Here is a 26937-nt window from a genome sequence, read left to right as displayed (position 1 = left end):
CTTTCTTTAACGTGACGGCGTTAAGCGCCCCAGGTCGCAGAAGATCTGGCGTCGGCGTCCCGCGTCGTCTGCCATTTTGGCAAGATCATTTCAAACCACGCATACCTAACCATGCAGGCCCTCCATGCAGCGCAGCGAAGTTACTGAACTAACTGAATTTCTCAAAGTAAAATGCGCCAGAAGAATCGTAAATACGACTTTACAATTCGAAGACCGAATCGAATAAGACACTATTAGATTCATTATTCGAAAGTTTTGAATATTTGTGCACTCCTACATGTGAGTGAAATTTTGCACATGCCTAGGCTCTGTGTAAAGTAACTTTCTTGACCACACCAACTTAGAGACCCCTCCTCCCCCCCCCCCACACACACGCACAACAACACGTAATTGCAGATGTCTTTATTTACTTTTATGTATTTACAACATTTGCTTCCCTTGATGAACGGATACATAAAAAAAAAAGAGTGTCTGCGTTGTTCACATCAACACTCAGAAAACACTGCCTGTATGGTGTTGCTGTTGAGGACAGCCGGAGCTTCCATTACTTCGGCAAAAAGTGGAACGCCGAGAACACGGGCAATCATTGCACACGCGAAATCATTGCCGGCGCACATTTCACATGTTGCACGTCCAACAAACAGCCGACTTAGTTCTTCCTAGTTATGTACACATTTCGTGCGCATTCCTTACCTTACGGTCACTGACAACCACCCACAGGATGCACTCAAGGTTAAGGAAATGAGAACATTAAACTAATTAACGCAATAAGTTCGGAGGAAAAATAATGCACGACTTGAAATGCGGGCACAAGGAAACAATCCTTGTCACCACAGTCCGTCTCCTGATGCTGCACAAAACTGTGAATCTCGGCATGTACAGGCACGGCCACTGCAAGCGGGAACGCAGGAGCCCGTTGCACCGCTCGACAGAGCGCCACCACTGGCACCTCACGAAGTCTTGCGGCACACGTGCAATCACAGCGACCGGCCAGTTGCGTCGTCTGCTATGGTTCCTCCCCTACGCCGTGTGCGTTGGTATCTCGATCACACGCACTGACGGCTCCGAGTTATCAGCACTCCATGCACGCGCAGAAAATCTGGGAGGAACCGCAGCAGACGACATACCGGGCGCTGTGCGTATAGCTTTGATTGCGGCGCAGGCGCAATCAAAGTGATACGCGGTAGAGCGTGGAGAAGCGGTAGAGAAGCGCCAGCGGTAGAACTTCGCTAGTGCTATTTACAGGCCCCTGTGATCCCACTAGCAGTGACCACGCCTGTACCGTCAACGAACAGTGAAAAACCGATAAAAGCACCTATTATGCATGATGACGTGAAAGTGCAACATGCAACTGCTCCATGGCCAGTTCCAAACCACGATGTAGGCCGAAACCCATGTTTCAGAACTTGAATAAAGCCGGTGTTATAAGTGCAGGCAAAGCTGAAAAAATTCAACAAAGCATTAGAGTCGTTCTCTCATTTGCACTTGAGTTCATGCTGGCAGCATATATCAAACATGTTCAATCATTTGCACATATTCTTAGGTTGCATTACAATGGACCAGAATGAAACGTGCCAACCTCTCTAAAGCTCTTTAAGATCAAACAAAACATCCACACTACTGACAGCAATGGAGGAGGCAAAAAAAAAAAAAAACTTGCACCATTAGGTCTCACAAGTCTGCGGACAAAACCTGCAATAAATAGTAATAAATCTACCCAGGTAACACTGTCCACCAAAAGTCTACGAGGCAGTAGTTGCAATACCGCATCTCACCTAAAACGAAACCTATAGCAAGTAACGAGAATGTCTTTACGTCTGTATTGCAAGACGTGAACTCAGGATTTTAGCAGACCAGCCTCGTGGGGCAAAAGCCTCTTCCCGAAATAAAGAAAAGGAGAGAGAGAGAAGCCTAGACTGATTGCTCAGGAAGTCCTTTCTATCTCCTAGAGACCGGCTTAAGAAAAACGTGCGTGACACCAGCTTGGCAGCAGCCCACAACTGTTCGTAAACGTCACCACTTCTTATCAACACGGCACTTGACAACGACTGCTTCAACATCGTTGCTGCTGCAGAAACCTGTCGCACCAAGCGTGTCAGGCTCAGCTGTTCGGCAGTGCTTGAGACCCCACAAATTAGGGGGAAAAAAAATTTATGCCAATGCACCTATCACATGGGCTCAACAAGCAGATAACCAAGCAAACGCACAAACAAAGAAAAGGAAAATAAAAAATCCTATTGGTATTGCATCCCCAAGCTGACTATCACGGCCACGATGCACCAGACGGCCTGAAACACCCCGTCTTTGTGCTCCAGGCAGCCAGTGTTAAACCCACGGTCACGACAGTCAGTTTGCTGGCTCCCTGACTGAACCAGAGTGCAGCGGCTGTTGAGGCAGGAGCAGCTTGGTGTTAAGGAAACGTTGCAGGCCATGCTGCTGGTGACGCGGAAGAGCAGACAGCATCCGCGACATTGACTCAATGACGGCAACAAGAGAGGCCGCGGGCATCACTGCGCCTTCTTGACGGCATCCCGTTGCCGCTTGATGGCTTCTCGCTCGGCCGACGTGACGTATGGTAGACACTTCATGTTGAAAACGGGACAGTGAACCTCGGTCATATCGCCTGGAACAAAGCAAAAAGTTGATGACCTTAGAGGCGTTAACGGACTGGTCACCCGCGAGTTGTAACAAGTGATCAAGGGCCATAACATGTAATGATTACTTTTCCACTGCTTCTGTCCTTTGTCATTGGGTGGCATAATGCTAGGCCCTTTGTTATTGCCGGTGTTGGCCACTTGTTTTTAACAAAAAGAATGCCAAAGGAAACCCCGCTTCAGATTAAAGCAAGCTTGGCTAGGAGGGCACTGCAAAATGTTGCTGTGATATATGTTGCATGAGAGAGAGAAGAATATTCGTGAAAACACTAGAATAAAGCATACCATTAAATCAAGCTAGAGCAGCAGATTATGCACGTTAAATATAGCGGATGGATTACTTCTGCCAAGAAAGAAGAAAGCCTAGAATGGGAGGAAACTAAAAAGTGAGGGCTCTGTAGTGCCAGAGTATTGCCTCCTCTTGTGACATTTGACTGTGCTGTCAGGAGAGATGATTGCTTCCCTGTGTTTGTTCAGGGAAGTGAACCTATATGAGACCGTCTGCCCTTTTCCCTGCGTGTTATGTGGCAACGTTAGCCAACTGATGCCAATTACTCCTTTGTCAAGGGAGTGTGACACCGGCTGGATCTACTCTTTACCGTCTCATTCTTATGAGAAAGTAACGTGAACCATGTGGCCAAATTTGCCACGGATTGCTAACCACCTTTCTTTGATTGGACGTAGTAACGGCAAGCGAGGGTAAAGATAGAAAAGCCAGAAACCCACATGTACAGTCACTGCCAAAAGTTCACGAGGTACAAGATGTACGAAAAAGCTAAAATTCCACTCAGTTCGGGCATGCAGCCCCTAAGTTAATGCAACCATGGGTTGGCTATGCACATTACTGCAGGCTGAAACTCCTAATTCCATGCTATGTGCTAAGGCTTAGTGGAAATTCAGCCTTTTCACAGATCCTGTATACACTTTTAACACTGGTAGTGAACATACTTAGCATGAAGCCCTCTTTTCCCAAAGTACGAGTTTCTGTTTCTCAGCAACTTCGAGCACAACGTGTCGACCCTCACGCTGCCACTTCGGACACCCTCGACGGGTACGCACATGCGACTCCGAAAACAGTGCACCACACGGGTGGCCAAATGGGCACACTTCAAGAACCACAAGAAAGGACTTGGGGGGGGGGGGGGGGTAGATATTCTGTAAGTGTCCACCTAGTGGAATGTCCATTTCGTCTGCTGCTGATGTGCTGATTGGCTAGAGTGCCTGCCTCCTTCCGACGCATACCCCAGCCCAGCCAACCAGAACTTCAGCAGCAGACGAAATGGACATGTCCACTAGGTGGGCAATTACAGGATATCCCCATTTTTTAATCATGGGCATGCATAAAACATGACTTGCGGGTACTATAACGGCATCGCTGACTGTGTTCTTTGATCTTTTGACAGTTCCTTGTCATTGCTAAGCAACAACTTAGCTTAGGTGAGTGGCTCCCACACACGTGTTTGTAAAGCGCCTTCCAACTCTAGTTCGTCGAGAAGGCGTCATAACATCGTGCATACAAAATGACGACTGATGGCATTTCAACGCATTAAAACAACACGTGGCCTGTAAGGGACGCCGCAGTTGGGCTGGTGCGCCGGATTGATTTCAACCAACCGGGGTGTTTTTAACATGCGCCTAAATCTAAGCGTCCACGCGTTTTTGCATTCCACCCCCACCAGAATGTGGTAGCGGCCAGGTCTTTCACATTGGCTATTGTGCAGCAGTGGAAGCTACGGCTGATACGATTGTAGATCATTTTCTGTGCTAACGAAAGCTAAGTACAGGGGCGAAGCTACAGGGGCAGAGCTTCTGAAGATACATTACTGTGCGAAGTAGTGTGGCAGCATTTGACAGCAGTTTTATTGATTTCTTTGAAAATATACTAAATCTGAGTATCTGAGTGATGAGATAGCAGACATAAAATGTAAGCAAAAGACTGACTACAGCAGAATGCCTTTATGACGAAGCACTTGGGGCCTTCGAAATCATTCGTTATACATGTGACTTTATTGTAAAGATCTTGCACCACACAGCTCCCAATGGAACCGGGGGAGACTGATTCCTTCGTTATACAGGTCGCTTTGTTGCAGAGGCATTCGTTGTAACGCTGCTCGACTGTCGCCTATTACGCCTAATTTCAACGCAAGCAACGCTTATATTTTCCGTTCGCCAGCTTAAACAAATGTGAAACACACTGTGGGGTGCCATTTCTCAGAAGCACGGCCACATGTGCTTCGCTCACCAGTGTGCAGGTTGCGCATGACGAAGTGCCCCTTCATGTTGCCAAAGGTGGTGCTCAGGCTGGTGCAGCTCACCCACGAGAAGTAGGCGCCGGGGCTCATCACAGGGTACTCGCCTGCGGGGCACGGATGCGAGACGCACACACGTGACGACGGTGCCCATCACCGACTGAGACAAATTGATATTTATTTCCATTTCAAACTGCAAATAAAGGCGCTGCAGAACATAAAGCCACCTGGGACAGCTTCGTGAAACTACAGCTGTTCGAACATCTTTTTCTTCTTGAAAGCAGCAGCAGGTACACAGTGTCTGGAAGCAGTGTGTTAGAGCCACTAACATTGAAAAATAATGTACGCAGCAATGCAGGCAAGAGCAGCGGAAGTGACCGGCGATAGAGGCGGCGAAACTGTGATATGTGGGGCAGCAGCCGGCGACAAGCTGAGATGGCAAGACTACTGGAGTGTTCCCACTCCTCGCACTCGAGGGTAGTTCGGTAGACAGTTGCCCCTCGGGAAGAATTACTTTTTTTTCTATTGAAATAGCAATTACACGAACGCTCAAGGGCAGCGTTCTGCATTTGACTGCTAGCAGAAGCATTGCGCGGATGCCAGTAACGTATAAACACGCTAGTGTCCCTGCGGAGCCAGAGTGTGCGCACGCTCTGGTCTGAGCAGTAAATGTCGAGCTAACATTATGCAACATTTCACTGGTCGGTCAACAACGTCGATCGTTTCCCGTGGGTCTCATCTTGCACGCTATCGAGACGCCATGCCTCCGCTGCCACTGGCGGCACTCATCACTCCAGCATTATGAGGCACCTGGTAACGCCCGCCTTTTTTCGGCAATCGCAGTTCTAGGGATAGAATTGCGCTATCTGCCATAGGTCACCTCTTAAAAATTCTGTCCAGTCAAAAGAAGAAAGAGACGGTACGTATTTCTTCATTATTACTGAACCCCCAAAAAATGAGGTGAGGCAGAAAACTATCCACTGCAAAGTGCCAGGCATGAGGCAAAGAGCGCTTCCCGTTAAAATGAAAGGTCGCACCGCAACTGTTACTCACCCACCACGCCTCGGCCGTCCACACGTTCCTCCAGCCCATTTTCGTCGGTGATGATCCAGTGGCGGGTCTCCAGCTGACAGCTCTCGCGGTCCGACGCCTCTTCCGACATGGACATGCTGGGTTTGAGAAGTGAGCGGCTGGGTCGGGTTACGTGATCGCACGTCAAATAACTTGCAGCCCTGTGTTAAAGCTTACTCGAAATTGTCAGAGGGAGCTCTAAATGTGGGCCTAACAAATGCCAACGCCATACAAAATGACGAAGTTGATGCTAAAGTTAGTTTGGGAAACTGTTTAAAGTTTGTGATATAAGATGCTGGAGGGAGAGCACACAAACTAGCTTGAAGTTTCTTAACCTCATCAATTATTCTTATTTAGTATTTTTCTTGGTTAAGTTATTCTGTAGGCAGAGATGCGTTAATGTCAGGAATGAATACATTTTGTGTAAGAACAAATCCAGTACAAAACATGTTTGAAATACGTGCCACGTGTCTTGCAATAGGTCTCAAGAGAAGGGACGTGCAGCCGTGGGTGGCAGAGATTTGCAGGAAATTTGCAGGCGTAGGGGTGAACTCTGATGACACAAGGCAGAGGTAGTGAATGAGTTGCAAAACCTATAAGGTAGCTTTCCTGCAATGCAAAATTTCATGCTCAATGGCGGCGCAGCCTGTCCTCTCTGCAATTGTTGGGCACAACGTAGCGTCCCACATGCTCGGCTTCTCCGGACGAATGTGCTGCGTGACCAGACGCCGCTTGTGACAGGGCCATTCGAGAGAAAAATGTCAAATCCAAAGGGCGCGAAAGTGTCAACGGAGGCGGTTATGCAGGGATCGAGCCACGATTTGCAGGCGTCTCCAGAAGCCAAGCATGCGCTAGCAAGTGCTACGTCGAACCTAACGTGTGCAGCGAGGATGGGCTGCGTTGCGTTTGTGCATAAAATTTCGCAGTGCAGGTTTTCTAGCTAATCCATAACATCTCTGTGTGTTCTACACACTGTACTTGCTTGCTTGCTATGCCAAATACCATCGAGGAGCCCCTTAAGGGCATTTATTCCAAAAGATACTACACAGGCATGCATGCACGTGCACAGTCAACAGCCATGCCGGACACATTGATGAGCTGAGACCTTCACCTGAGTCGTGATTTCTAAATAAAACTTGTATAATCTCTAGACAGAACTAAGCGAAAAGCCTTACTGGACTTTAATATTATTCAGCGGGGCTGCACTCACGTGATCCGGTAGGTGTGGAAGAAGTGCGGAGGATTCACGCTGCTCAGCTCTGGCATGAAGCACGTTGCCACGGAGACGGTGATGTTGTCCGTCGTCAGCTCACAGCCTGGCACATGGTAGAACCTGTTGGCAAAGGACAGGCAATATGTCACAAAGCTGGCATGCAGAAAACAGTGCCCAATGTGATGAAATGTGTGTGCCACCCAAAGAAAGAGACAAAGAAAAAAAGGCCTCTGCAGTGCTTACAGGTGGTTCTTTGATCACAAAAACGCATGCAGTTACCGATAATCTGAAGGCTAGTAAGCGAACTGTTCGCTTTCCAAACCATTATAAGGTATCGCGTCCCAGAATAGTTTAAAGCCATCATACAGTGGACAAAACGTATGGCTTCATTTAAAAAAAAAAGTTCAGTAGGAGGTGTTAGTTGCAAGACATACTCTGCCAAGGTATCTTATCAACACAAAGAAGTGCTTTTTCAGAACAAGGCCTATTTTTAAAGTCTTGGCCTCAACTCGCAAGCTGTTCCTTGTTGGCCAGGAAACGGGTCATTCACATGACCTGTGTCAATCTGCTAGATCGAAAGCACCATAGGACACTGATATGCCATTGAAGAAAACAACAACTGGCTGCCAGCATGACGCACTTGTTTGGCATCGACATGTTTGCCAACAAACTAGTTCGGTTTCTCTGCAACCCTAATTAGATGAGTTTTGTTGGCTATATCTATTGGAGAGTATAAAAGAAGGCACAGAGACATTGCCCTGCCTATACTTTGCTGGGGAATTAAAGAAGCAGTCAAGAACTAGAAACAGTAACGTTTTTGAAGTACTCTACACCAGCAATTACAGATTTCCTTCACCTCATTTTGTATTTAACTGCACGAACTTAACTACGCCAGACCATAAACATCTTGCACGAAGTTGCAGCGAGTGAGTCAGTGAGGAAAGAAACGGTACCTATAGTGCTGGTTGTCGACTACCACAAACTCGTTGTTTTCCAGCATGTCAGCATAACCGGTGAACCATTCTTCGAAGGACCGGGCTGAAAAATGTAAATGTAGAAGGAAGGATGGATATATCTATACATACAGTTATGGGGTTTGACGTCCCAAACCAACACATGGACTGTCAGAGATGCCGTGGTTAAGAGTTTCTGCAATTAGACCACCTGGGGTTCTCTAAGTACACATCTAACGGTATACAAGCAATTTTGCATTCCATCCCCATTGAAATGCAGCCGCGTCAAACAAAAATCAAACCTGTGACCTCTTGCACAGCAGCAGAAGGTCACTGCCACTTAGCCCCCAAGACTGGTATGAATCACGCTTGTGCTTGAATGAGTACATGAATTGCTAGGTACATTAAACAAACGATTTTTCGCACATGCCTGATAATTCAGACGCCTTCGCAGCACCGCCACGTGTTCCATAGAGCCAATGTACGACCACGTCTGAAACGTTTCACGCTGAAGCCCTCCACCGTCCAATTTTTCAGACCTTATGCTTGGCCGCAGGTCTAAAATGGCATTGATTGAAGCTGCAACCTCTGCTATTTTGAGAGACAGCTACAAGCTTCAATGACATGCTGGAGATGTTAGCCTGGCCGTTTGGCTGACATGATACTGCAGGTGATGGGTGATGATTATGATATATGTATACAGTGATAAACACACACACATACATATACACCATAGAGTTGGGGGCAAAACAGTGCATTTATCTAAGACAGTGTCTCCGGCTTCTGCACGCTAATCTGCTGGCAACCGTAGTATTCGTTTTGTGCTGTTAGGCCTAGCTGCTTTGCTAGGCCTTTGTTAGGCCTAGCTGATTTGTGATCAAATTACTTGCTGTTCGGTGTGGTGTTTTCCATGTAAAGGATTTGCTGCTGTCAGCAATGGCACTGACTCCACTTTCATCATCCTCGCTGACGGCAATGAAGCGCGGTGTTGCGAGCGTAGCTGGCGCTGCATCTGCAGAGCCACCAGGTGGCGTGCCGTTAGCCTGCCTATCTGCCGCGTGGGCTGGTATGATGGCGCCACCGCTCCGCTACACCCAGTGCCGAAAATACGCCTAGCGGAGCATAGTGCGGATGTTACTTTGCCAAAGCGCCCAAGGCGCCAACGAGATCTCAGTTAAGCTGGGGCCACGCACACCGGCACTTTCGTGGCATATAACTAACGCCACTGATTAAAAATGCGCAACAACCACTCCCCTCCTTTGCAATGCCCTCACTGCCTCCTCAAACTCCCTCTCGCTAAGCTTCTGAATTTTTTCCATGGTACTGCAGTGTGCCATTGAAGGGACACCTCACCTTCGTCGTGCAGGGCATGGTGGCATTTATAGTGTGTTTATGCACTCTCCATAGGGAGGATTGTGACCCTTGGATTTGTTAACCTGCTCTCGTGTGAATACTGTTGATGCAGTGACATCTACCTCGATTACGTTTGCACTTTTCCACAGCTCCCTATGAACGCGAGAAGGGAAGACAAGGTGGCCTCGCACCAGACGCCGTCATTGTTCTGTGAGCAATGCCTTCAACGTCGCGCTCTTTTTGGTGCATGTTTCGTCCAAATTTAAAGTTCTTGTGCGGAGAAAAGCATGTTTATCCAAGACAGTGTCCCTGGCTTGGCTCTCGGTGTCGCACCAATTTGATGGTAATACATCGTGGGAACCACCGAAGTGACTTCAACCCATATGACTGCGCTACAAGAACCATGTCGGTGCAGCAATTGCTGCATGCGTCAGCTTGCGACTACTGTGCTGAAGCAAGTGAGCTGTTACCGTTGATGCAAAGACACCATACATGGATAATAATTCTTGGGATCTGGAATACTGCTGCAGGAAACTGTCAAGGGTGAGTGAATGTGCAAGTGATTTCTGGTGAAGAAATTGTCGAGAATGTGGCCCGCAGCTGCAATCACACTGCTTAGAATATACCGTCTGTGCCACGTTGCGTGATTAACAGCACTTATTTACAAGAACTTGTACTCGATTATTGTTTGCAGAACTTTGCACGAGAGGAATGGTGTCATGGTGGAATGTGGTGTGTGGAATGGAATGGTGTGATCGCAGATGGCAATGCGTCTGCACAGCCACCAGGCAGCATGCGGTTGACCCGCCTATATCAAGTAGTGCAGGACACGGGATGACCGTTCCGTTAGGCGAGCCAAAGAGGCTGGCCGTATTTTAATTAATGTATTTATTAACCCGTGACATGCAGAAAGCAGTGCAAGGGTTTAAAACGTTGCATAATGCCAGTCCCCAAAAGTCACCTTCGCCACAGTGCAGCTGTGTAGCGCGGTCAAGCATATGGAATGTAAGCATACCAATAGTACGAAGGGGTCACTGTCACGGGACATAAAATGTGTTCCTTAATATAAAGGTGGGCACCCGTCATCTCCTGTCACAGTACAAGCTCCAATATGCCTAATGATTTTACTGCAAGCCTTTAGAGCTGTTTCAAAGTTAGCTGTGGTGATTTGGGCCCTTGAGGGCAGTTAAAGGCATGCATTCGTTTTTTTCGGACTGCCCGATTTTTGCAGACCCTAGATTAGAGAGTCCGAAAAGTCGGCCATTGACTGTAGTCACAAGGGCTTGAGAAAAAAGACAGCTCTATGCAAAGCAAGGCTGCAGACAGACAGCCATGTACGAGAAACTCTTTCCCTTACGGGGAAACATCAGGCAAACTTGTTTTGCTATAATGATGACAGGTGGCACCACTGTACTTTCCACTGACGCAGTTACATTTTCCGTTTGTTACTGCCACAGACTTATATAAATGGATGCGGCAAAGGAGCCAATTACAGCACCTAAGTAAGGCACAAAACCAAATGCACAATAAAATTCCACATCCGTGTAAAAGTCAACAGAAAATGAGCTGCCGGACTTTCTGTAAGCGTCCTTTATACCTGGCTAGGAAACAGTGTGTTTTGCTGTAGACGCGCGACTAGCCTGCAATTTAGCCGAGTCATCCTGGCAACACCACGGCACCTGCGCACAGCAACTTGAGCCTTGTTGGCCTGTTTGCCTGTCAGCAGTGCAGGTTTCTACGACCCAAAAGTGACTAACAAAAATTTAAAGGCTCGAGTTTTACGTGCCACAGCCGTGATGCGATTATGAGGCATGTCGGGGACTCGAGATTAATCCCCTGGGCTTCCTCAACGTGCACCTAAATCTAAATAAACGAGCGCTTTTGCCTTTCACGCCCATCGAAACGTGGCTGCCGCAGCCGAGATCGTACCCACGGCCTTGAGCTCAGAAGAGCAATGCCGTAACCAGAGGGCTATGGGGAAGAGGCAAAAGTGGCCGTGGTTATGATGTGAAAAAACACACGGTTAAAAGCAGAGTATGAAAATAGTAATACTAGCTTAGAGTTGGTGCATAAGATGACACCCCTACTAAGGACTTCTAAAAAAAAAGAAGAATACAGTGGTTTTGGACATAAAGGCATCATTTTTGAGGACTAGAGAGGGATGAAAACGATGGAAAGGGTCAGGTAATCAGTTGGTGTGAATAAGAAATTTGCAGCGACAGGGTGGGTTCGGGTGAGGAATTACAAATCCCTGCAAGAGGCCATCATCCCGCAATAGAAGTAATACAGGCTGCTGATGCTGATGATGATTAAAAGGCTCACATGCCTCGGGACCCCGTTGGCTGACTTCGGTTCCGGACAGTGCCCTGGGCCGTGATTTTCACAGTGATGCATTTTCGATGCTGCTATTCCTTCTTGCGCTTTTCATTCTCAGTGGTCCGAGCAATGCTCCACCCACTTTATCAACGGGTTCAGCCAGCCGTTAAAGGTCAATGATAAGAATGGCATAAAACAAGAGCAAAAGGTATTGCAACAAGATCGTGGCACACTACACTGTTTCGAGCTAAGAGAACAAGAATCCATTCTAAACTAACAACAACAACAGCAACAACAGCAATAAAAAAGGCATAACGCTCACCGGTGATGAAGGCATCAAGCGGGTGCCCCCGCACGCCCTGGGTGAGGTCCTGCGATGGGTAGAAGACGCACCCTGGCGCATGGCCGTCCATGTCGTGTAGCGCAATGAACTGGGTGAGGCCTGAATGCAGGCAGAAGGTCAGCGGCATGCAGCCCTGTAGGCCATCCCTGCTCTGCACTCGTGTGGAAAGAGAGAGAGGGGGATAAGGAGACCCCACTGTTCATTCCGAAGATAATTAAATTAAAGGAGCACTTAGAAACATCTTCTGAATTTGTAGAAACTCTAGCACGTGCTTCTCGCACTTAGAAGGATCAGACACAGCAATTGTGAAAGTTCGCAAAAAGTTGTACGGTATTTTAAGACGACACTCAAGCTGGTCTCGAGACACTGGACTTCGTGTCGTCGACAGTATAACGCAGTAGTATAACGTAGTAAATATAAAATATTTCTTGCCAATATCAATGTGTAGCGAATATATGCTTATATTGAATATCGCATATAACGAACATGTTTTCCTGTCTGATTCGACTTCCTTGTAACGACGTTCAACTGCATCTTGATGACATGACACAGAGGAAAAATTGCTTAAAATTATGCAGCAGTGAGGCCAGCTATGAGGATGTTGTTGCCAACAAAACAAGAGTGCTGTGCACATTTATCTTGGCTTTTGAAGCAACTGCAAGAACGAAGTAAGCCAGTGCATTGTGTACGATCATTTATCTAGGGTGCTCTGATGCTTGCCAGAATTTTAAGTCTAGGATTTAGAAGGTTAGCATTTTCAATTACTAAACAAAAAGAAAAAAGAGAGATGGGGTGAAAACGTCATGTCAGTATTGCTTTAAAAGTGAACAAGACACACGCATGCACGCACACACACACACACACACACACACACACACACACACACACACACACACACACACAAAATGAAATAGGACATGACAACATTTTTGGTGAGGAGACACTCCTTATATACATATGCAAGCAGAAAATGCAAGGAAAAAGCTCCGCAAAAAATTAATGCATGAACACTAAGGCCGTTACGCACAAGAAGATTAGGAACAGTCTAGAAAAGTATATTTGGGAAACTGCATCTCATGGAAATAAAGACAACGGAAAAAGCTGATCCTGTTAACAGCTGATAGGGCAGAGTTCCATGCCCATGCCTTGCTCTGCAAGCATTCTTTCACTTGAGCACTTCTTTCTTTTTCTGCTAAGGTGTGCATATATCAAACACTCTTTTTTTTTTTTCAAAGAAAAAATTCAGTTGTGAGTAAATGCTTGTATGTCTTTTGATAGGACTTCATGTTCTACACATGCTTTTTTATTTTGTTTTTATTTTTTAGAGGATCGCATGAGTATGAGGCACACAATCAGGGTGATAATGCAAGAAATAAACTAGGTCCAGCCTCTTCGAATAAAAGTTCGAAGTTTCTGCTAGTTAATACTGCTCACACTACTTCTTTCTACACACTTGTTCGCTTTGGGCAAAGAATGTCATCTGCTGTAAGGACATGTCCTTTCCAGTACGGTTTCACATGCAGGCTCCCGTGCTGCTTTGTGCATGCCCACTTTGTGCATAGAGACCAGGAGTCCTCTGACCTGGAATCCTGCGATGGCTGTCTCCAGGTCCAAAAGGGATTCCGAACGGTAGTGCGTCGGAATGCTCATGCTGCCCATCAACCTGCAAGGGGAACATCGTTCAGTAATGCAGGAGGAGCTGTCTGCAACGTCAGCTAGGGAGCAGTAACGTCTTATGTAGCAGCAGAAAACGAACGTGGACAAGGACAAAAAAAAGTTGCTTCTTTTGTTCTTGTCCCTGTTTGTCTTACGCTGCTTCTTAAGATGAAGCTACACCAACTCGCCCAAGTGTCACTTCTGTCAAAGGGAGGGGCAAGCTAAATAAGCTGCAGCTTTGCTGATAATACGAAGCAGCGGCTGCTGCAATAGTAAAAAAAAGTGTTTCAGGGCTCCCTTAAGGGGCAACCATCTTGCTCAGATTGTAGTAAGCCAAAATAAGTGTGGCTGTTCTCCACATCCTTAAAAAACTCGGCGAAGAAAAAAAATTGGTGGAAAGGGCATGGAATCAATTTGGGACTTTGGGGAATGCTTTCCCAACGTGCTCTATTCAATGCATACTAAGGGACTGAATCTAAGTCCCTAATCCATTCCCAAAAGGGTGATGCACTTAGATACATACTGGGTACAATGAACACAGCACTCAAGCAATGGTGCCCAGTTGATGGAACCAGCGCTTCCAGCTTTGATTCCAAAGTTTGCTACATCGCCTGCACCTTTTAAATGGGCGCTAAAGAGAAACAATGCTAACTTTAGGGTGACACAGTACTTGCTCAATTCTCATGCACCCTCCCATTCCGGAAAATAAAATGTGACGCAGGAGTTGGGAAAGAGTATGAAACCAAAGCTGCAATAGTGACAAGTATAGTCGCTACCTTCTCATAAGTACTATCATCCAAACTGATGCACACACTGGCAGCAGCTATGGGAGCTGCAACATTGTGCCCGCTTTGCAAGTTCATTAAATGTTATGCGAGGCACTTAAGAATCATGTAGTATCTCAAATGCTATCGCCAGCACCGATGATAAGATTGCATGGGCTGTTGATGTAGTGACAAGGAGGCCATTCAACAGCGACAGTGAGTGATGTCCGTGCCACTGTAGTGCGGACGCAATAAACTTTTCTTTTCTAGACGAGAACAAATCGTCACAGTTTCTTACAATGAAAAAATCTGGTAAGTGAACAGTCAAAGCTGTTGCATTTTTCATTTCTGGTCATGAAAGTCAGGCGCACGTTTCATTCAAAGGCATGTTAGAGTCGAGTAAACAAGGTAAGCATATGTCCACTGCCATGTGCAAGCTGCCTGCTTCTTCGGATTGTGGGTAAGTCCTCTCAAACATTTTCAAAGGCTACAGAAGGATTCTTCTCAAGATGACGTGGGAGTCTCTAAATTGGGGGCTCACAACCATGACTTGCAGTAACCAAGTAACGAAGAAGTCACCGGAGTCTCCAGGATTTTAGTGAAAGGACTGGGTGGCTCACCCTGGTGAAGCTAGCCGCTGCCCATTGTGGATCCGGTAGCAGCACCGCAGGTCGTCTGGAAAGCGCACACCCAGCTTGCGCTCAGCTGCATCGAGCTGCTCCTCTGTTGTCCCGGCTGGGCATGAATGGCAGATACTCATTTTCTCAGGGCTGCTTGACACAAGTGGTGCAGCACCACAAAGAGCTCTTCAAAACACATTACATTGGAAAAAAAATGCTCCCCATGGGCTGCAGGTTTCAAAAACCTGAGCACAGTGATTGGTGCACAGTGCGGGGGTCTGCTGGCTGCCATGTTAGGAAAGAAACTAAGTGGTGGGTCTAACATCCTGTGACTGCACAGAGGTAATGAGGGATGCCCTAGTAAAGGGCCTCGGAATGAATTCCAAGCTGACCATTTCAGGCTTTGCAACGTGCAGCTAAGTCCAAGTATGTGAGTGTCTTTGCATTTCGCCCCCTTCGAAATGCGACCGTCGTGGCCGGGAGTCAAACCCGTGGCCTCGTACTAAGTAGCTGGACATCACAGCCACTAAGCTACCTTGGTGGTCGCAGTAGTCTAAAACGAAAAACATGGCTAAATGGACATTTTGAACAAATAAAACTCAGGTGCACACCGTTACCCTTGATGGATTGTGCGATGACCGGACAGTGCTGCTGCATGAAGGTTTTGATCTTCTGCCAGGCGGCCTTCATGGCTGCGTAGCAGTGCACGTACCGCCGTAGGTCGCAGTACAGATCCTGGAAATGCGATCGCCACGTGGCGCCCTCTGGTAACCTGCGGGGGCAGCAATGACGTGCAAGCATTAGGGGCACGACGGCTGGCTACGGCAAGCAAACGTCATGTCTGGATCCCCTTCGCAACCTACTTTGCCGAGCAATGAAGTACTGTGTGACACACAATGACAGAGAGAAAAAAAAAAAAGCTTTTATTGCGGTACTGTAGAAGCTTATAATGAACTAATGGATGTAACGAAGGAATTCCCTTCAAGTTCCCCCCATTCATTTTAAACCTCATTTTAACGTTGTGAATATTGACCATAAGTTGACAAACGACCCCTTTCCTAGTTCTGAACAATGATTTATTGACGCTTACATGCCAATTCGGCTAGACCGGCTTGTGATGCCACTTGTAACTTGCCGAATATGGCAACTGAAAACTCCCATGCTCTACCACTGCGCTCTACAATCGATGATGACTTTGATGTGCTCTGCACAGGATATGCGCTGTGTGCCTTGGCTGTGTGCTTAGTTACTATCAAGCTGGATTCTGGATTGAAACACAAAATGGCTAAGGGCATTGCAGCTTGCAGCACATACTGGACCTTCAAAACCAACCGTCCCATTCCCACCAGTAAATTTACGGTCGGCAACCGAAAAAGCTACGTCGCGAGACAGAAAAAAAGCCCTTGGCATGCTGATCGGTCCAAGGAAGATTCTTATCGTCGGATAAAAGGATTGCTTGTCGCAAGCCAATCAGAATGCGGGATTACGAGTGAACAGAGCAGATAGGGGTGGAAGCTGCTTGCGGTTGTAAACATTCGGTTAGCCATTTTGCAAATGGCACAGGCGTGGCGAGTCGCGTCATTGTTTGCAAGCATATTTGGTGGTGTTTCGTCAATTTGTGCCGTGGTTCGTGTGAAAAGAAGCCTGGAGGACAAGTGTATTGTGTGGTACATGGATGTTATGTGCATTAAAATAGCTGTGGTTAAGCCTGCATATGTGTATCCCATGTTTGTTGCGAGCCGAATCGGGCTTTCACCATGGGCATGCAGCATTTTTTACTCCTCTGTACTATTCTGCTGGAGGAAATTAAAGTGATCATTCCAGCCCGTTGCAGAATTCATTGGTCTATAAATAAGTATGTGGTTTATCCATCACTGTGTATATGTAGGTATGGCGCAATGCAACTGGTGAGAGTGAACGACATCTTGCACTCGTAGCGCATAGTCGAGACAACACGCGTTAGTCGAGACTGGCAGGACAGTCATGCGTGCGCTGTATAGCTGTGAGCACAATCATCATGGTGTTCACTATCATGCCATCGTCATGGCTATGAAGCGCGAATGTATGCGATGCTAAAGCAGCACAAAACCAAACGAGACGTTGGTGCAATCTGTGTTTTTTTATAGAAGCTCTTCGCCATACTTACCCACCTAATATAATGTCTACGTTTGTTGCGTGCACAGTGTTTTTTTTTTCTATTGGACAGACAGGTACAAAATAGCACTGCATCAACCATGAATTCAGAACAAACTTACGAGATTTAACCTGGCAAGTTAAAGCGCATCTCGTGAGAGTTTGTGGGCAGCAGCACGCATTTTGTTGCGTGTTACAAGATATGTGGTGTCAACGTGGCCATTTTGTCCCAGACTATCGCGTGGCTCCTCGTGCGGCAGAAAGTGTCGCAGTGTGAACGTTTCGAAATAGGGGCCAGGACAAACTGCTGGACACATCCAGGTAGAGAGCGTTCACGCAATGATGAGGAACAGGAATTTCTGCAGCGGACATCGCGTCACGTGACGCGTGCATCATCACAACTTGCTGCCCTTGCCAAATCTGGCTTTCTCCGTTTGCAAGTTGGATGGAAAATGCCAGATGGCATTTCCATCCAATTCAGCGGTCATCTGTCTAGCTTAATCAACATCAAGAAAGTCAAGATGGGTTGAACTTGTTTTGCTTGCTCGGAGAGCTATCTGGTGCAGAATTACATTTGTGAATTGCAAAAGGCGAGTTTTCACTTCGTTGCTTTGTTGGCAATAAACACAACTGCGATAGTCGGATTGCATGGCCTATATGAACTAGCACCATGAGCGAGGTGCAGAACATAACATTCACGCGTCTGGTGTTTCGGCAATGCACGTGAGCGTTGGAGCCGAGAGTATGCCTGCAGATTCTGCGAACACGCTCCTGCTGTGTGAATGCGATGTTGCCCAGTGGCATCTGTGCAGAGTGATTGTGTGGCTTCTAGGACCGCAGAGCTAGCCAGACTTTGCCCCCACTTGAAATCCAGCCTAAAGGGATTAAAAGTATCATGTTCTGTTCTTATATTCTTGGTGATTGCTCAGAGTGGCACTTTGGAGCGTTGGCTGCAAGGATGGTAACAAAGTAATTTCAGCTATCCTATTCAAAATGAATCTTTGTCCCAAACCACACTGTTACATTTTGAATTATGCAGGGCCAACTCACCTAATCAATGATGTTATCAAGCTATAAAACGAGGCCTTAGTGTAACTGCACGTTGTACGCAGTATGCTTTTATACACTTTGGTAATATAACGTAATAAGTAAAGCATGCGAATGTAAGTGTGTTGCCAAATGTAGACTGCGTTATAATACATCGGTATTAGTCTGATAGTAATGTAAATGTGGCATGAGATACACGAGCACGTGGTATGGGAGATTCAATGGTTCACAGTAAAAACACGCTGCAAGACAAATGAAGTGAGAAAGACAGGGTGAACATTCTGTTTGACTTTTGGCCGGTGATCTGATGGCCACAAACATCAAATCATCACTGTTTTCGCTACTTAATTTCAGTGTGAGGCTCACTGTATCAAATCAAATCATCTGTACTATGTCACGAGTGCTGTAACTACAGACATGGGGGCTTGTCTAATCAGACTGCATGCCTGCTGCAAACGCTGCAGTAGTACATTCTCGAAATGACACGAGGACAATTCACAGCTCTGGAACTTACAATGACGCGTATACAGATAGCCGAGCGTGGTGCAAATACTGCCACCATTGCTGCCAAGTTGGAGTAGTTTGTTTTGTGCCATACAAGGTCACCCAATAAACAACTTATTTTTTGAAAAGATGGTTCGCTGGCTGAGTTGGTATTCCATTCTTGCGGCAAACAGAGTGAACATTTCTTAGCACTGCTCGACTCACAAATTTCATACTCCGATGTTCACGTCTGCCTGCCTGCGTGCCGACCAGTAACCATCACTATCACATGACATTATCACAGTTGTACAGGTTTAATAACCAAAGCGGCCTTACTCTGTCTCCAGCCAGTACTTCCAGCACAGGCCGCGCCAGTGGGGGTCGTGGGCACAGACATCCCGAAGCCGACGGCTCAGGCGGCTACACCTGCAGATGCAGTCGTAGAAAATTTTTAAAATTAAGAACTAAGGGAAGGAAGTTAAAACACGACCAATTCAAATGTGACAATCTGCCAAAGGAATTTAATAAATCTGTTCATTTACCTAACCAACCAAAATGATTGCATGATGGGACATTTTGTGGCAGTTCAATGCATGCACACAGTGGAACCTTGCTGATACATTCCTGGTTAGAATGATTTCCCAGCTAATATGTTAAAAAAAAAAAATAAACGGCAGAAATGTCCCACTGCGTTTCAGTGCCTTCTTGCACGATACCGTCTTTCACACGTAAGTACATTTAAGACATTTCGCCAAATTTTTTATTAGGCAGCACATTTCCCAGTCATGAGAAAATGTACAGACACACGAGCATGCCAAACTTCACCAAAATATGCCTTTCAATTGCGTGCTTTTGCCAACGTATTATTATTTTTTCAATTAATAAATGGAATTCTGCCATTGGTCAAAAAAGACCTTCTACCACGGCTCTGAGGGGCACTGAGTTACATTTTGTACACATTCGTAAGAACCCAAAAATTTGGGAACAGCCACAACCGTAGTACAATTGTTCATGCAAAATACGTGTAATGTCGAGGTTCCGGGTTAGGCCCCCACCGGTGACAAGGTCTTTGTTTTGTCCACTTTCATTTTCCTTTACCTTATGATTGTTACACATTAGTTAAAAGCTGCAGATGAATTCCACTATCCTTTCCTTGGCTTCATTATCTGTTTGGTTTCATACGGTTGCGACTAACGAAATTCGGTCCCCTTGGGTCTCCTCATTCATTTCACAGTCAAAGCACACGAAATACAGTTACTTGTGTTGCACAAACCCTATTAGCATAGCACGTGTGTTCGTCTTCCCTTCTGTTGTGCCGTCCCGTTGCACGCTATATTAAGATGGTCCTCATGCCAAAATACCAACTAGCCCAACGTCCAACTCTTTTAAACTATTAGCATGATACAGTAAAAATAATAATCTCATCACATCGCTTGCCTGGAAGGCCAGATGAATCACAAAAAGGTTCCATTTCTATGCACCAAAATGGCACTGTTATTTTCTTTGAATTTCTGCAAGAGTCACATCTATCCATGGTGTACAATTTATAACACCTAGCCTATTTGTATCTGTGATTTGGCATTCATTAAATCAAGTTGTAAGTTGGCGCTAAGGTGTCTGCATTCCCTTTCTGCCCGTATAGGGATTTTATTTTTACACTAAACACTGATTTTCTCTCTTTGCAGTTCCACTGATAAAAGTTGTTATAATGTAATTTCAAAACTTAACTTGATGCAGTAGTTCATGCGCCTTCATCGACTATGGCCGACAGTGCAGTATATAGCAGCAGTGTGTCGAGAACCCGGAATCTCCTTTTGCACAAAGATAACACTGTACTTCTCAAGATATGGTTTGAACTGGACCCACGTAAAACTGAGAGGTGTCAAGAGTTATCAGTGGCAGCTTGCACGACTGAACTGCTTCCACTGCGATAGCACCCTTTCGTTATGCGTCGCTCACAAACTAAGAGACAGCACAGGCTTCCGCATTGCTGTTATCAGAAGCGAGATATTGCAGTTGATATAGGCTTCTGAAAGGAAGCAATCGTGTTAACAGAGAGCTTATCATGCCCTTTTTTTTTAATCTGTTGTCAAAGTGCTACTCTACTTACATGAGCATAGGCCGACACTCAGAAATTAGAGGGCTCAAAAATAGTGATCAAAATGCTTCCTTGAATATAACTGAACAGGGAAACTAATATCGACGTCAAAGTGAATATGTCATTCTCACTTTTTGCACTAATCTCGACTAGCTCACATAGCTACACCGCACTTCAGTTCCTAAGCCACGCACTTGCTCCTCGTTCTCTCTGAATCAAAGTCGTTCAATTACTGTTTGCTTCCCTTGGTTCGAAATCAATATTGTTCACCGTGTTTTGCATGAAAGCACTTCCAGAAAATTTCTGACATCAGTCAAGCAAGTTGGCGATTCGCGAGTCGCAACCCGTGTCATCACTGGCTGGTCATAGGTGCAGTGTGGGAAAGCACACTTACAAGTCAGGAAGGGAGTCAATACACACATTTGTGCAATGATTTCACAGAAAAATAAAACAGGGCACCCCGAGGAAATTAGAGAAGGAGCGTGAAGAGCTACGACTAAGGTGAAATGGGTTACGTTAGTTTCTCTGTTGGATACCTCTCTTTTTCTTCGAACACATTAAAAAGATACTGCTTATGGCTTGTAGAGAGTGGGATTCTGCGTCTTCAAGAGGCGGACACCATACTCACAACAACTAATCAAAATGCGAAATTGGAAAAGGAGGTACCACTAATCAACCTTTAAGAAATTACACATATGAAAGTCAAGGCATATCCTTTTGGCTGGCAGCTAGGCATTAGCATCAGTTTTAATTATACTGATCCCTAAATCGCATAATATTATACATGAGCAATCCATGAAGTTTTGTTCCGCAGAACACAAGCATTTCCAGAGAAAATCACATGCGGAGAGCCAACACACACTGCCGCAAATTTGGAGGCGGATATTCGGAGGCAGGTGCTAGTGTCAACATTCCTACTAAGCGGATTCTACTAAATCCTAGCAAGGCGCATGTTGCAAAATAACTGTCGTGACCCACCGTGACCCACGCCGCAGTGAACCTGTCAAAGTGGCATGCATACGACAGTAAGAATTGTGTTGGGTATGGCTTCTGCCTGGTGTAGCCCAGGGTCAAGTAAATACCAATTATAGTCCAGTGTTTCTGGTGTGTGCCCATAATCCTCTGCATCTCAGTCACTTTTGCGCTAGTAACATTTTAGAAGAAGAAGAAGAAGAAGAAGAAGAAGAAGAAGAAAAGCCCAGGTGGCGTGCTTTTCATTTGCGCTGTGCATAACACATAGTAGCATAACTGTTTACATCATGATCAAGCATTCTCAATATCCAGTAAGACAAATAAACATACAAGCTTTGAACACACAGCACCTAATATCTCAACATGGGGTGCTTGTCCGCGTGTTTCAAGCGTAGAGGTACTTCACGCTGCTAAGCCATAAATTATTCCTCTGTGGCAGTACTAGCGCGTTTGGAGCCGCAAAAGAGCACAGACAGCACGTAAAACTGGCCAACAACAGGAAATCAGACAGGCAGAAAAGAAAGAACGGGAAAAAGAAATGTGCACTGGTTTAAAATATCAAGGCTGCATGAACGTAAATGTTCACGGCACAGATATAAACTCTGAGTAAACAGCTGCTGCTTCCTTTCCAAGACAGAAAACGTGTACTAAATGTACAAAAAAAAAAAAAAAGAGAAAGTATCAGCAGTCCAGCACAAATCTACAGAAACTGCATAACTTGCATAGCGAATAGCGATCTACACAGGCAAGAGCTTGTCCAAATTGGATTTCTCCCTTCTTTGATAAACTTTATAATGTGCTTAACCTTTCTTAATGTCTGTCCGTACGAACAAAATGACTCGTGCATTTATATTATCTTTTTTTTTTTTCACATGCAAGCACTGTACACACCTTTGCCATCTGCATCACACTAGCGTATTTGCATCTAGAATATGTTAAGGTCATTTCTTCACATTTCAACATCTTCCGTCGCGTTTCCTTTGAGTCTTTCCTTTAACCTTTCTATTTCAATGCTGACACAATTTCATTGGACTGTTGTTGCACGGTCTGTGTTTTCTCCCTAGCAATAGCCAACTACATCTACATTGGCTGGGTATTAGGTGGATATCAGTGCTTGTGACTTTGGACATTCCTGCGGCATCATTTTATTAGGCTTTACCATTCTAACTTATCATAACGTCATATTTTTCTGAATGCACAAAATCAATAGGCCTCCAAGCACATACACTATAATATCAAATCACTGCATTTATAATGCCACCATTAGTTCACCATAACCCCTTCACAAAGTGACAGAGTCATTATAAGAATTAAAAATTGGAGGACGCTTAGGCTTTGGCTTTAAGAGTGGAACACAATAGCATTAGAAGATTGCCAACTGCTTCTTATGTTTGCTGGCAACTGCAGCTTATGTAACTGTAATATTTACCGGGAAACGCTGGTGAAGAATGCTATGTGTGAAGGCGAGCTTTCTGATATAAAAATGGCCTCTTGCATGGGCCGATCCCGGGTGCCCCCCAAAATTACATAATTTTCAGGTTTCTGTTATACTTTCGCACTTTTAATATTTAAGTCTGAGAAGATATAACATATAAGGCTTGCGCTATTGGTTTTGTTTCGTGACATTTGTTTATGGGCCCTCATTCTGAAAATTCCGAGGAATAACGTCAAGAATGCAAGACAAGGCATGAGCAACTTTAGCGATAATATGGTGTAGCAGTATAGCCTGTATATACCCATGTTATATAGCAAGGATTGGCATGTACATATACCTAAATATATACAGAAATTTTCACTCACAGACAACTCCACTGATGCCGATACTGCATTTTGCATGACACAGAGACCTTAATGCTATAGCTTTAAAATTGTGGGGTTTGACATCCTTAATGATGTCCCGAGTTATGAGGGATACCGTGGTAAAGTGTACCAGACTAATATTGACCATTTGCAGTTATTTACCGCGAACATAAACTTCAAGAGAGTGTCAACTTGGGTCAGTTAGTGCACGTCGAAGCTAAATAGAGCAACAAGGCAAGGGACAGAGAGAACAACAAGATATGGACGAAGCACTTCACCTGTTTTCTTCTGTTCATCCTCTCCCAAGCACAGTTACTCTATTCAGCTTCGACTCACGCACAAACAATTTCGCATTCTGCCCTCATTGAAATGCGGCTCCTGTGGCCCGGGATCGAAACCGCGGCCTCCTGCTAAGCAGCAGAGCGCCATATACACTGTCACCACAGCGGGTGCAATGTCTGTTGAAGCCAGAAGGTCAAAGTTTAGCCAAATCCAATGCACCACACATCATTCCCATGCTGGCTGAAGTTTCGTACCTGCAGCTCTCGTAGACAACATTAAAAGCAGAGCTGCTTCCAGTAAATTTTGTAGGGGACCGCCTTTTAGAGTGTGCATCATGTCAACATGAAAATGGTCTATAGTTTAAAAGCAAACCTTTCTTTTTCCTTTTTTTTTCTTGCCTGTTCACTGGGGTCTGGCATTTCCTTGCCGGATATATTCCTGGATATACATCAAAAAAGCTTGTATGTGCTCTGAATGCAAGACCAGCGCATGCGCTTCCATAAACCCTGCAAGTTGACCGTCAAAGCAGTGCTAGTAAGTCCCACCTCTGTCCTTTAAAGCACACCCGCCTTTTAATGAAACAGCGCGTTAGATTAGGCAGCTTCGTTGATTTACTCAATGTTATTATTTAGCCATTTGGCATCTGCCACTGGGTGCATGCCCATCATTGGCCAATTCCTCCGCAATGGGCATGTGCCCTTCCAAGTTGTTGGGTACGTGCCAATGTGGCTCAAGGGATGTACAAGTTGCAACCATTGCGATGCATAAAAATACATATTCCATGAGATTACATATTTCATAGGATGACAGTAAATAGTCATTCATACTCACAAACAATCATCCACATAGGCTCCAACATGTACGCTGGATATGGACAAATTTTCTTTTCTTAGTACAAAAAGTTTTCCAAGTAGAATGAACGAATAAACGAGGCATTTCAATTGATTTGGGAAAGGATCATTCGTGGTCTGATTGAGAAAGGTGGAGCTTGGTTAGGAAACGGGAGAGAGAAGGCTCTTCAGAGATTCGCACAGTCTCGTGGGGAGGCCTTGCACAAGTGCAGTTATGACAGCATGCACCACACACTTAAAGTTTGTTACTGTCTTTGGATTCCTCGAGCTCGGAAAGGCATCACTGTGCTTCGAGATTGCAACTATCGCCTACGTTTGACTACGTGCATTACGTAACGCCCCCATTTTTTTTATCCTTCAACTTAGCGCCACATTCACGAGGCCAGTGGGCTTTTTCTTCACCTAGACGACAATCTGCATGACCACCAGTTTACCGACAAAAATTTCAACACCTACGAATCTGCATATGGCCTCATTGGCGAATGTGCCCGGTTTTTCGACAAGTGCCTCCAATTACTGACGACGAAAAAAGGACGAAACTACAATTTTGGCCGCCCAGGGCTCACGGCCGAAGCGGTCATGAGAGCTTACGCTATATGGCCCGTAAGGTTACCCGTCAATGTTCATTCATTAACTTTGTAATTATTTATATTAAGGTACATGTGGCAATCGCATAATTGTAGCCGGACGGTGCTGAACGCATTATCACTTAGTAAGAAATTCAGAGGCTAGTGTCACCACCAGTGACACTAGCTTCAATATTCCTGCTGTTTCACCGCGTTGATGTTTACGAAGTTCTTCAAGGTTATACCAACTATCGCGGTCATAAGACATCTTCGTTTAGATGTGGTACGGGCTGCTCGCTTCCATAGAGAATTTCTGGTAGCGAGACTCTCAGACAACGCAGACAAGTCCGAAACGTGATAGAGGTACTTTGTCGCGTGTTTACCAACACCGTAGAGGTGTTCGCACACATCGGAATTGCCGCCATAAAGACAACACGAATTCGCAGGGAAATATGTGCATGAACGTAGCTACAGGAACCGCAGCAACGTTGTCGTTTAGCAGCTATTACTGCCTAACGCCAAAACCAGTTTAAAAGAAAATAAAGAGCAATGCCTTCAGACGTCTGTGAAAACATGTCGATGTGTCGACACTTTGTTGCAGCCATAAAATTACAACTACTGTGGGAACGTCACGCCCGAGTACGCCAGACGTCAGCTGAGGCGTTGTTGGCCGACGATTGCTAAATGAGGTCCCGAAACGAAACCACGAGTCGAGATAAAATAGAAGCGTTAGGAAGAGCGAAAAGCATGAAAGTCGGTTCGGCGGGCAGTGACGGGGACATCGCACAGTAGCAGACGCCTCGTGGACGTTTGATTTCGCTGGACGCAGCGCGGGTCGCCAGGGGATAATGCGAACATTCGTACCGGAGCAGGTCTTGGTAGTCCAGATAGGAACATATGTTTATGAGGATTTCACACGGCATATCGTCCAGGCTGATCCGATTTGGAGTTCTCCGGAGACCCACGACCTCCATGATTACAGCAGTTCCACCACAGAGCTTCCACTTGCTCGAAAGGGGCGACAGTGATCCCCCTTGCGGCGATTTAGTAGGTTGCCGTGGGCCCATGCGTGAGCGCAGGACAAGCGCAGGACCAGAACCTCATGCAACAAGATTAAATGCTTTTATTCATAAACAGTACGCTGCTTCGCAAACGTTGCGCTTGCTGTTGGTTTTAATGGAGAACCGTTCGCTCTAAGAATTAGTCATAAAGTCATCACCGATAACGAAGCGGTGGTAAAGGTAGGGAGACAGAATCATGCAGTTAATATGCAAAACGCGCATTCTCGCTGCCCTAATGTGTTTTGCTTCAGCTAGTTGACAGTGATAAGACGGTTAGAAGGGACGCTGTTTGCAAACAAGATCCACAGAGCGCACGATCCCTACTTCCCGACTCTCTTGTGTACTTGTTTCGCCTGTACTACATTCGCGTAATTCCCGTGCACGCGTAATTGGAGACCGGCCAAGTATGCCATATGGCGGAGCGGTCTGATGAAAAGACAGGCACAAAAGCA

General features: G+C 45.8%; 1 protein-coding gene across 2 annotated transcripts; it reads right to left on the bottom strand.

The window, feature by feature from the left end:
* Nucleotides 1–387: 387 nt before the first annotated feature.
* LOC142563631 (F-box only protein 3-like) lies at nucleotides 388–26506 on the bottom strand. 2 transcript variants are annotated; one of them, XM_075674207.1, is made up of 11 exons: nucleotides 26289–26506; nucleotides 19192–19281; nucleotides 15804–15964; nucleotides 15193–15307; nucleotides 13734–13815; nucleotides 12132–12303; nucleotides 8141–8225; nucleotides 7185–7307; nucleotides 5957–6072; nucleotides 4897–5010; nucleotides 388–2623 (listed from the first exon to the last, which is right to left on the bottom strand). In XM_075674207.1, exons 1-11 carry the CDS (start codon nucleotides 26489–26491, stop codon nucleotides 2508–2510), a joined length of 1377 nt encoding a protein of 458 aa, XP_075530322.1. In that variant the 5' UTR covers nucleotides 26492–26506; the 3' UTR covers nucleotides 388–2507. The 2 variants fall into 2 exon arrangements, with proteins under 2 accessions (XP_075530322.1, XP_075530323.1); XM_075674208.1 differs by having other exon boundaries at nucleotides 15810–15964.
* Nucleotides 26507–26937: the final 431 nt, after the last annotated feature.

This window comes from Dermacentor variabilis, chromosome 11 (genome assembly GCF_050947875.1).
Source record: "Dermacentor variabilis isolate Ectoservices chromosome 11, ASM5094787v1, whole genome shotgun sequence".
NCBI lineage: Eukaryota > Metazoa > Arthropoda > Arachnida > Ixodida > Ixodidae > Dermacentor > Dermacentor variabilis.
This window is presented reverse-complemented; position numbering and strand designations above follow the sequence as displayed.